The 12,483-nt window shown below is 40.8% G+C and overlaps 1 protein-coding gene across 8 annotated transcripts in view; it reads left to right on the top strand.

The window, feature by feature from the left end:
* Positions 1-7,877: 7,877 nt before the first annotated feature.
* SBF1 (SET binding factor 1) overlaps positions 7,878-12,483 on the top strand; it is a 146,168-nt gene continuing 141,562 nt past the window's right edge. For 5 of the 8 annotated variants that reach the window (XM_075208486.1, XM_075208490.1, XM_075208493.1 and 2 more), the window contains exon 1: positions 7,878-8,041. In XM_075208486.1, coding sequence (XP_075064587.1) covers positions 7,987-8,041 — 55 coding nt within the window. In that variant the 5' untranslated portion in view covers positions 7,878-7,986. The remainder of the gene's footprint in view (positions 8,042-12,483) is intronic. The other 3 variants (XM_075208491.1, XM_075208492.1, XM_075208494.1) reach the window with 1 other exon arrangement.

Here is a 12,483-nt window from a genome sequence, read left to right on the forward strand (position 1 = left end):
ACATAAAAAAAACAATATATATATATATATATAAATAAATAGTGTGTGTGTAAAAAAAATATATATGTATGTAAAAGAAACGTGATTAAATATATAATAACTTTTTTTTTACATATATATATATATATATATATATATATATATATATATATATATATATATATATATATATATATATATAGCGGCCCCCTTAACTTACCTTAAGTCCGATCCTCTTCTTTTTTCCGTGTCGCTGAGTCTCTTCTGCCCTCTTCCGAGCTGTGGTTGCAGTGAATGCTGGGCGTGACATCACGCCCAGCATTCACTGCGAGCACAGCACGGAAGAGGGGACCAGGGAGGGAACCGGATCACCTCTGATGTGACCGCAAGGTAAGTAGTTAAAAAAAAAAAAAAAATTTTTTTTTTTAGGATTCGGACGGGCCCCCCTTGCCTGCAGGGCCCCCGGGCACCTGCCCATCGTGCCCAATGGAAGAGACAGCCCTGCCCAATGGAAAAGATGGCCCTGCAGAGCGCATTTGGCTGACCTCTTTGTAACAAAAAGCACATTTTAATCACCGTAGTACATTACATCAAACAGTCTAGTGACTGATATCAATATAGAGTAGATCTTGGTGTCCAATATTATAACAGGTTATCAAGATGACAATCATGAAATACTAGCACAAAGAAAGAGATGACAACTGAATGAAATATATAATTATTGAATGATTTACTTAGCCTTGATAAAGTTTAGCATACAAACAATGATTTCCTGAATCAGAATTAGAATCCCAGTTACAATTCTTGCTATGAATGGAATATGTATCACTTCAAGATAATTTTCAAAAATGAGACTTGAGCATGATGTTTCTTTATCCACTATAGAAATTCCAATATACAATATATGGACAAAAGTATTTGGCCAAACCTGTTAATTACTGAATTGAGGTGTTTCAATCAGACCCGTTGCCAGAGGTGTATAAAATCAAGCACCTAACCATGAAGTCTCCATTTGCAAATATTTGTGATACAAAATCATTCTGAAGAACTCAGTGACTTCAAGTATGATACTGTGATAAGATGCCACCTTTGCAATAAGACGGTTTGTGAAATTTCATCCCTGCTGGATATTCAACTGTAAGTGAATTTATTAGAAAGTGGAAGCATTTAGGAACAACAGCAAATCAGCCACGAAGTGGAAGACCACGTAAAATCACAGAGCAGGGTCAACAACTGCTAAGGCGAATGGTGTGTAAAAGTCGCCAATGCTCTGCTGATTCTATAGCTGAAGAGTTTTGAACTTCCACTGGCATTAATGTAAGCACAAAAACTGTGCGGCGGGAGCTTATTGAAATGGGTTTCCATGGCCGAGCAGCTGCATGCAAGCCTCACATCATCAAGACCAATGCCAAGCGCCGGATGTTATTGTGTTATTCAGCAAATCACCACAGAAGCTGATGTTTATGTTCACACACAACAGTGACGTGAACTGCAGTGCAACTAGGAGAGCGCTTTTTCTGTATGTACAAAACCTTTTTAGAATTAGCAGGATGTTTAGCAAATGTCTCACATAAGATGGCAGCCTTCAGTACTGCAGACAGAAGTCACGCTTGTCCCAGGATAGAATGCTGCTTACGACCAAAAGGGAGATGTACAGCGATATTGTACCGCCGAGTAGTGTAAACAGGACTAAGATCCCGATTTGTGACACGGCCTGTGTTCTCATCCAACATCATTGCCTGACCTCATAAATGCTCTACAGAATGAATAGGCACAAATTCCCACAGGATCACTCCAACATTTCTGGAAAGCCTTCCAAAAAGATTAGAAGCTGTTATCGCTGCAAAAGGGGACCAACTCTATATTAAAGTATATGTATTTGAATACAATGTCATTATTACAATCCCTGTTGGTGTAATGGTCAAGTGTCCGAATACTTTTGTCCATATACAGTATTTTACACCTTGCAGACTTTTTATAACTTCTCAAGTCTCATAGAATAAATATGATCTACCTTCTCCAGTCTAATAAAATGCAATACTGACTTTAGACAGTAGATGGCAGCAGTATTCTTAATATAAAATGTGAACAGTATGTTGCTTACATTATAAGGACATATTGCCTATACATTCCAGCAAAATAAAGGACAATAGTTATCTATTTCTAAATGGTCTTACATCACATTCTAATCTCTTCTAATTTGCATTCATTCACTTAACTCTCTAATGTCTGAGCATGTTAACAATACATGGATGCATAAAATTACAATATATTATCTCATACATGCATTGACAATATATCAATTTATACATACAGGGGTTCATTTAGAGGTGGGCATGTGCATTGTAAAGATGCACATAAAAAGAGCACTGATGTACATATGTTGAGTTGGACCGTCTCAAGATGCCATAAACTCAAAAAGAGACATTTGCGCCAGACATAAGTGAGGCGTAGAAAGACAATTGCGTACACGAGACTTGACAAGTTCAAGTAGTAGTAAAATAGTAAATGCTAAAGTTTTATTACCTTATTTGTACACAATATACATAATGTAACGAAGTGTTGTATAAAAAAGAGAGAATAGTGTGTTATTAATAAATGAGAAACTTGAATTTTCAATATAAAATTTCATTACAAATGACGAATAATTAAATAAATATAATAAAATAGGAGCACAAATACAAATTAAATACAACACTTCTTGATTTCCCCTTTTACAATCCTCTCTCTAGACTGAAATGTCAATTAAGTAATGCAAATAGACAATTACATCTTGATATAATATAGCTGCAACGTTAATGATTTAACTGCTTTCAGCTGGAGAGGTTAATATGCATTCTACAATTCAGGACCAACTAGATAGTGCAGCTGAAAGTCATAATCATCATTGTGTATTGTTGTACCAGACCCTCAAGAGGCACGCCTATTAAAATGCATATCTACTGATGCATTGGGGCAGCACGGTGGCTAAGTGGTTAGCACTTCTGCCTTACAGCACTGGGGTCATGAGTTCAATTCCCGACCATGGCCTTATCTGTGAGGAGTTTGTATGTTCTCCCTGTGTTTGCGTGGGTTTCCTCCGGGTGCTCCGGTTTCCTCCCACACTCCAAAAACATACTGGTAGGTTATTTGGCTGCTAACAAAATTGACCCTAGTCTGTCTATGTGTATGTTAGGGAATTTAGACTGTAAGCCCCAATGGGGCAGGGACTGATGTGAGTGAGTTTTCTGTACAGCGCTGCAGAATTAGTGGCGCTATATAAATAAATGATGATGATGATGATGCATCCACATCTAATTGTGTTGCAATTATGCAAACACGCCCTTACAGTACACAGCCTGTACTTGCCTGCCTCCAATCTGTCTCTCCGGGCATGATACACTAAACACTATATACAGACATATGCATATACTTTTAAGTGCACATGTGCAGTATAGAAATGCATATCTCATGCTACATAAAAATTATATATGTCCGACACTAAATGAGCCCCACAATGTTTAATAAGAACAGAATATACATGTATATGTGCTTTCATTATAATAATAACTGCACTTGTTAAGTAAACCATGATAAATACATTAAAGTCTTGTTTATAGCTATAAGCTTAATATTACTTTTATCGAATTACAATTATAACTTAATAACACTTTTATTGTAAATTACTGTAAATTATTAATAATAACTTCTGTCACCAATGCACAATAGAGAGGGCATTCTAGTGACCACTACACTAAACAAAATGCATACTAGTGACCACTATACAATGCTGACCCTCAAAACTATGGTGAATATATGATAAAGACCTGAAATATCTGGTGGCTTTGCAATACTGACCACAAATCTCTGGTGGACTTACAATGCAGGCATCAAACATCTGGTGGTGACACATTCCAGACCCCCCAAACCTCTTTGGCCTTTACAAGGCAGACACCAGATCTCTGTTGGTGAACCCAAATCTATGGTAGATTTATAATGTAACTGATTAAAGGGGCAAGAGAATGGATTACATCCTGCCAGGTTATGTGTGGAAAATTGTTTAAAAAGAGCCCTGTTGACCATGTAAAATTGTATACCATCTGAACTTCTGCATGATCACTAGTACCTTCAGTAGTGTGTAACAGTCCTTATAAGGACCCCTTGATCAATAAAACATCAGTGCTTCAAGATTCTGCTTTGTCGTCTACTTACCTATTGTAATTCCTGTGACCTACAGATTAGACCACTCTAATGCGTTATCCGGCTGTTCTGAGGTTTGGGACCCAGCATCTACTAACAACGCTCTGCCCGCTACCCTTCAGTTGTGTGAGGCCAGGGGGAACCATACGGAGCAATCCTGATCTGAAGGAAGAGGTCAGGGGTACCAGCCAAGGTGCCCAGCAAGGGGGTGCACTATCAGCAAGAGTTACCCAGAAGTGGAAGGGAAGCGGTTCTAGGTGCCGGTAAAACAGCCTGGTGGTGGCAGCAGAGTGGCCCCTATAGCATTTAGAGGGGATGCATTTGGGATAAAGAAAGGGGACAGAGGCAAGGCAGGCCCATCCGGTTCCCAGCAGGGGATCATTACTCACACTCATCTGTGCTACTTATGTGTATTACCCCATCTATTTGTTACTTGCTTCTGTATCGAGTGATTCAGGGTCTGTGGCGCCTTATAAATAAATAATAATAATGGAAGACTCCTAATTTCTGGTGCCTTTAATTCAAACTGCCAAAACAATGCCGCCTTTTTAAGATTGCTGGTGCTGACACAATACAGACCCTTAGACCTGTGATGTCATTAAAATGCATACCCCAGAGCTCGTGTTGACACAATGCAAACCCCAATAGTGCATTTACTGATCCAGTAGTCCCTTTCTCTCTTTCTTACCCGCTAGATGCCTTCTGGCATTCTAATTTGTGGATAGTGCTGGCTATTCACCAATCAGAATACTGGGACAGGCTATTGTGCATTAAGCACTCTGCTGGTGAATGGCTGGTGCTATCCAACAGATTGACAGGAGGTGAGATTTATGTCCCCAATTGTTTGGAACTGGGCCTTAGACATTGACAATGTATACCAATCAGAGTGGGCCGTTGTCCAGTCAGTATAATGGTTTTCTGACACAGCCAAAGCACTGGCTGTTTGCAATCATGAAGCAGATAATAAATTAAGTGATACTATATTTCAAAAATAACTCCAATTAATTGTGTTATCTCAGTTTAGAGAAACATTAGGTCAAACATTTCTCAGTGGTATTTCTAGCAACCTTAAGGTATTACAATAGTGACAAGCAATAAAAATAATGTTAATAATTATTGCTCTTTAATTACTCTCATGTTTTAGATTTAAAAATAAGTGACATAGTCATTGACCAGAGAAAAATGTGTAAAGTAAGTAATATTTAAATTATGTCCCTTAATTATGTCAGGAAGTATATAAACAGGTCAAGGAGGCAATGGGGCCTATTTACCGTTTTTGGGGGAACTGATGTTTTCGAAGGACAACCACAACATTAAGGATCCCAGCTATTTATAACTAAATGATAGAAGCAGAGATATCTCCTATGGCCCCACTGTTATTGTATACAAAAGCAATTTCCATAAGATTCTATGGGGACTGCTTCTACGGAATTTAGCAAGTTCCAAAAATCAAAGACTTTCGGAACTGATGCCCGATGGCTGAAATGATGTTAGCCATTGAAGCCTATGGGGAGAGCATTGCGGAAGATATCCCTTACCACATCTTAACTGCTTCTCTACCAGTTACTATGGCAAAGGTGGCCACTTTGCAAGTGACCACAGAAGACATAGGTAAGCTGTTTGTGAGCTGGGACAGACGTTTATTGTGACTGCTGTGCAGGCTGAACACTTTTTATAAATGGCCATGAACTTTCATTCCTTACCAGTGTGATAAGGAAATAAAATGATTGTGTCAATAATGCGGTTATTGTTAAATATGCCCCAATGTTTGCAGTATCCTAATGCACAAATGAAAGTCGTTTAGAAATTTACTATATGCAGACGGGGACGGATTTACCGCTAAGCAACCTAGCCCCTCCCAGGTCGCCTGTAAGCAAGGTGGGGGGGGGGGGGGGGCGCCTGCATTCCCCCACGGCTTTTCCGTCGGCCCACCAAAAAAAAAATAGCATCCGGACACAAAAAAAATTAATGTGATTGAGGAAAGTGCCCGGTAACCTCTCTGCTCCAGCCCATTGAATGTCGGGCGTGACATCATCACGCCCAACGACATATTCAGAGAGGAGATGAGCAAGTTGTAAAGAAAGTAGACAGGAGAGAACAGAAGACAGAACAGAAGGGTAAGTAAACTAAAGGAGGCACAGTGGCGCACAGAAAAAAAACAATATCCCTATTATAAATGAATTGTGTCATTGTTGTATTGCTAAATGCTACCCGTCAGAGCTGCCTTTTTCCTTTATTTAAAAGTGCTTCACGGCATTTGAATTGTTATTTTAGCTGCTTCCAGGACCATGGAAAATGATGCATGCCACACATCAGAAAATACTCATACTGTATCTGTGAATGCTAAACATAATGTGCCGTAGGCATTGAAATAAACATTTAACCCTTTCATTTGATAACCGCCATGTCCGCCAGCACAAAACAAATATTTGCAAAAACATAAAATAATTATATATCATCCACTAAAAATGCTGCATTTAGGTCACTGTCCCGCTGTCCTGAAAGTCAGGACTGCTGGGACATATATCATGTTCCAGCGAGTGAGCGCTGCACACTTCTGCTAATGGTGTACATAGCTATGCCGGGGTTTATCTGTAGGTGGGTGGCCTAGCTCTTTTCACCTGCTGGGCAAGCCACCAATGATGCAAACCCCACCTCCATTGACGGCGTGACACCGCTGCGCAACAGTAAATAGCTTATTCTGCTACTCGGCTATAGTCGTATATACTATGCTAAAAAAATATAGTGCTATGGATTGTTTCAAGGAGGGGGGCCCAAACCATTATTTTGCCTAGGGCCTTATCAGGTTTAAATCCAGCTCTGCATTAAGTAAAATTCAGTGCATACATTGCTGTACCAAGAAGCAGCAATGTGCAAAAGAATGTAATAGAGAAAGGCAGTTCCTTATCAAGAAAAAAAATCAGTGCTGTCAAATCAGCCATTTAAACCTGTGGCATATGAAAGGCACATGCTGTACAGCAGTGGTGCAAATGATTTAGATTACTGCAGTTCTTTAGCATGCAGCTAAACCCTGCGTCTTTCATATGTGGCCAGTTTTAAAATGTAAATTCTGATAAAAAGAAACTTTTCAGCATCCTCTGTCCTGCCAAACAGCAGTCTCCATGGCAGGCACCATGCCTGCACAGGTTTACGTCCCAGTGGTGATAACGGAGCAAGGAGTGATTACACAACATTGTGTCAATGTGTAACACAGACACTGGCTTGTTCCCGGCTGCCAGGTCTGTCATTCATGACTGGCATGAAACCCTCCCGGTTGTGCTCGATGATGACTAGGGGTGTTAGGTAATAAATTACATTTCAATTACAGATAATCTTTAAATGACTGAACTTGGATCTGTTAACATTATACAAATTCTAACTTTTCAACCAATGTTTTTCAGAACCACCTCTGTGCATGGCCCCTGACATATGACAATGCATGTCTCGGCTCACACGTCATAACTTAGCAGCTCCGCCCAATAACACTGGCCGGTCTGTCACCGAAGCGGCAGCTCCCATATGACAGCGCCCATGCTCAGTCGACGCCCCTCATTAACATGTTATGCGCCATCGCCCCGCCTGCTCAGCCGGTAGCCACGCCCCTTCCTAGGACAACGCGCTCTCTTGCTGCAGTTCGCGCATGACGCCATGAAGTATGCCCTCCTCCTGACCTCAGCAGCAGACCGCCCCGTGACGTCACCGCAGCAGAACCCACCCGCTCAAGCTGGATTTGTGCATGCGCAATACCGGGCCGGGCTGGCAGGAAAGATGGCGGCGGCGGCAGCGGGAGGAGTCCAGGGTTGAGAGAGCGGCCCGGGGAACGGGGACATGGCGAGATTGGCAGATTACTTCCTGCTGGTGGGTTATGACCTGAACAAGCGAGGTAAGAATGGGCGGCACCGTTAGGAAATAGGGGGGATGGGGGAGAAGCAGGGTGTCTGGGTAGCTGTGCAAACCCGAGGGTGATAGAGATATTTGGGTGGTGATGGGCGACTGGAAGAGATAGGGGTGTGCAAAGGGTGCTGATGATAGAGACCTGAAGGAGGCAGAGCAGCTGAAACTGTAAAAGATGCTGTAAAGATAATAAATATATATATATATATATATATATATATATATATATATATATATTTATATATTTTATTTACACACACACCAGTATTGTGATAATTACCTTATGCTGGAATATTGTGGCGGTGAGCAGGGTTTGTTTCATTATTATATTTAACGTCTGCATTTCACTCCCTACTATCCTTGTGGCTCATTAGCCTGATCCTAAGTATAACACTTTCATACCAATTTTTGGATTCAGTGTGCCATACCAAGCTATCTCTCCTACACTGTAAAATTGTAGTAGATTGAAAGTAATGTGAAAATATGGTGACTATATCATACAAGTTTTTAATCCAAACCAGCCATAAAACTGTTCTTGCCTAATTTTTGTATTGTATGGCTGACTACTCAAGAGTTCATCAACAGGCCTGTCTTATAGGGAATGTTCACCTTAAAATCAAGCTTGTCTTTATCTGGGCAAACAAATCCAATCCTATTTTCTGTATGTGGAGTGTACCAAAACATACCTGAATAATACTTACAGTAATATGCAACAAGTAAATAGATTTGTACAGCAATATGACCGTACAAAACCTCTCTGGATAATTTTTATGTAAAATTTGGGAAAAGGTGTTTCCAAATAAAGGAAATTTGGCAATTGGCATGCGATACAGAACGGGAGGACTTTGAAAAAAGTGTAAAATCAGTAACTGCAAAATTACAGGTTGATTGTATTATCATACAGGTGATGATGTACTAATTTAAGATATATTTTAAAATATCTTGTTTCAACACTGGCTTCAGTATACATTTTTTGTATTATAAGGTGAAAACCTCATTTAGTAGGCCACTTGGTTTGTCCTAATACCCATGAACAATAAAGACGCCATATAGACTAATATTCTTTCAGAATTATTATACAATGAGAAATATTAAGACACTAAACCAGAGATGTCTTGGGAGTACCAGGTCATGAGTTTGTTCACACAGTCATCTGTTTTGCAACAAACTAATTTTCTACTAATCGCTGAAATCCTAAAGCTGAAAGGATTCCATCCATGAGAAGAACGGGTTGGACAACCATACTTCTATGTTATGTATTTCATAGCAGAATCAGAATAATGTACTCGTTGCTAGGGTTACTGAGTAATTGCAACACTATATAGGGGCATATTCAATTCTTTATTTTTCCCGTCGCGTTAAAACTGTTACCGTTATTACGGTAATAGCTGGATTTCCGTTCGCGGCTCGGAGCTGTGAGCTGAAATCCAGCAAGAAAACGACCGTAATAACGGGTTTTACGCGCACTAACGGTAATAGTGTGTGGGGCGTGAGATTTTCGGCGTTTCCGCCGACAATTGAATATGCCCCTATTTATTCTTTTTGGGTTGTGGATATAGTTTGCTCCACATAATGTATTGGTAAAATGTATACACTTTTGCAATTTGTCACTTGCATCAGTCACTATTCTTTTTTGGGGGATTTGTCACCCACATTGAGTAAACTTATAATGAATATCAATTATTACAGTGAACGATAAGCAGAGTATGTGAATAATTGTGAAAACAGGAATTCTTCCTGTGCTGTGGTTATTGTTCACCTCTTCCTTATTAAACAGGCTTGCTGTTGATAACTACTTTCAGGATTTGCACCCCTTTCTGCTAGATAGAACACAGACTTTTACTGTTGTCTGTCCCTTATGTGTAGGCCACATATTTCTACCTGTCCCCTGTTTCTACAGTTCAGCTGCTGCATCTCTGCAACACGGTCTTCCAGCTTCATAGAGTCTATATCACTGACAGGCAATTTGGCTTAGCCTGAGGGATGCATGTGCATACCTAAAGCCCACAAAAGGCCTGTACTGATTTGAATGACTCATTGTAAAAATAATTTAAATACATTTTGTTTGTCATGATGCCTTTCGCTTTCTCTTTCTGTCTTTTTAAACTCCTTTTTGATTTTTTTAACGTTGGTTATTATGACCTTATTTTACCAACCTACACTATTTAACTGTATCTGTGTCCTCCTAGCTAGTGATACAATTTCCAAATGGGCTTTTATATGGTGTATTAATTGATTGCTACAGAGACTTTAGCTGTTATAGATGCGTTTAAATAAGCATATTCTTGTGTTTATTGAGGTGATCTAATGAGTTCTGTGGGCAGGAATTCTTTTCATGTTCTGAATATCTTATTAGTTCTCAGATACAGCCTATGTGTTAACTAATTAATGTTTTTTTTATTGTTAGTCCATTTAAAGGGGCTTAAGAAATATATTTTTCCTGTGGGGATTACTGTTGTGTGTATCCACTGTTAGCATCTAGCAAAAGCATTTAATTTGCATTCTTCGTTATGAGGCCTAGATTTTGCTTAGAAAATTGGAAAATGTTCCAAACCAAGTTTTAAACTTTAAATGTGCTGCAATTTTTAACTTGATTTTATACAAAGCTACACATCTACTAAATAAGGTAAAATAATCTTCACATAGATAATATATAACAGTTTAAAGTGGTTGGTCCACCTTTAGTTTGCAGTGAAAGAACAGACTGCACATGAGGAAAGAGAAGGTGGCATGCTTCTTTTAAATCATGGGTCTATAATTCTAATAGGATATGTCTTTGAACAAATACAAATCCCATTTTGCCCTTTATCATTGTCCAGATATTCTGTCTAGCAGTGTATATTTAATGGTACAAATATATGTAGCCTGTCATCTTCAATGGTTGGTCAACTGTTCGCAGTCTTTTGCATTTGCCTTGCTTCACACTGCTGTGTCAGTGGATTAGAACAATTGTGTGAGCCCTAGGTTTCAAACTCATTGATGTTGAGTGGGTGACATGGGTATGGGTGAGGGTAGGTGTATGCAAAGGTCTGCATGCAGGGGCAGGCTGGGCTGGGGCTGTAGGCAGAGGTCTGCATGCAGGGGCAGGCTGGGCTGGGGCTGTAGGCAGAGGTCTGCATGCAGGGGCAGGCTGGGCTGGGGCTGTAGGCAGAGGTCTGCATGCAGGGGCAGGCTGGGCTGGGGCTGTAGGCAGAGGTCTGCATGCAGGGGCAGGCTGGGCTGGGGCTGGGGCTGTAGGCAGAGGTCTGCCTGCAGGGGCAGGCTGGGCTGTGGGGCTGTAGGCAGAGGTCTGCATGCAGGGGCAGGCTGGGCTGGGGCTGCAGGCTGCATATTTCAGTCTGCATGCAGGGGCAGGCTGGGCCGGGGCTGTAGGCAGAGGTCTGCATGCAGGGGCAGGCTGGGCTGGGGCTGTAGGCAGAGGTCTGCATGCAGGGGCAGGCTGGGCTGGGGCTGTAGGCAGAGGTCTGCATGCAGGGGCAGGCTGGGCTGGGGCTGTAGGCAGAGGTCTGCATGCAGGTGCAGGCTGGGCTGGGGCTGTAGGCAGACGTCTGCATGCAGGTGCAGGCTGGGCTGGGGCTGTAGGCAGACGTCTGCATGCAGGTGCAGGCTGGGCTGGGGCTGTAGGCAGACGTCTGCATGCCTGGGCAGGCTGGGCTGGGGATGACCCCAGATCGTTTCCATAATGGGCTACCTTGGGCTGGGTTTTCCAGTAAAATGTTCTTAATAGGCAGCTCAGTTGAGTCTTGCCCCCAGGCTACACTTTGCCAGCTCTCCCTGTCTGCATACGATTCACCTCCCACTGATGAAGAGAACAGTCTGCAGTTACAAGTACAGTTCTTTCTTTATACCCCATCCTTTTTAATACCCACTACTTTGAGGTATAATCTTTGAAAAATACTACATTGAAATGTGTTGGTTTCATTAGGTCCCCTTATTTATAATCTTACCTTTGCAATAGCATCAGTTTTGGCCTGTGATAATCTGGTGTTCTAAAGAGAGACCATTGTAGCAGTAAGAACACTATACTAGAGTGTTTTCTAACCACTCATAAAGAGATTGGAAATAACTTGTATTTACAAAATCTATCATTTTGGTCCATTATACATATTTCAGTCTGTACTTATACCTTAAATCACAATATTGAATTATGCCATGTTAAGGCTAAATCTAGTTCGTACTTGTTGGTACTTCAAGTACCATATTTTTTATTATACTTTGTTACTGATGGTAATTGGTATATAAACCATAATTCAATGATCATGTTTTGTGTGTCTGCTTATGACATCTCTCTGCCCAGATACTCCATGTACACTTCAAATACTTGTAATGAGGTTCTTACTTTTTTCTTTTTGTCTGAGGCACAGATTATGTCTGCGAATCAGATTTATGGCCAATAATGTAGCTTCTAATGGGTAGTGTACCTAGTTTTTT

Source organism: Mixophyes fleayi, chromosome 4 (genome assembly GCF_038048845.1).
Source record: "Mixophyes fleayi isolate aMixFle1 chromosome 4, aMixFle1.hap1, whole genome shotgun sequence".
NCBI classification, from domain to species: Eukaryota; Metazoa; Chordata; class Amphibia; order Anura; family Limnodynastidae; genus Mixophyes; species Mixophyes fleayi.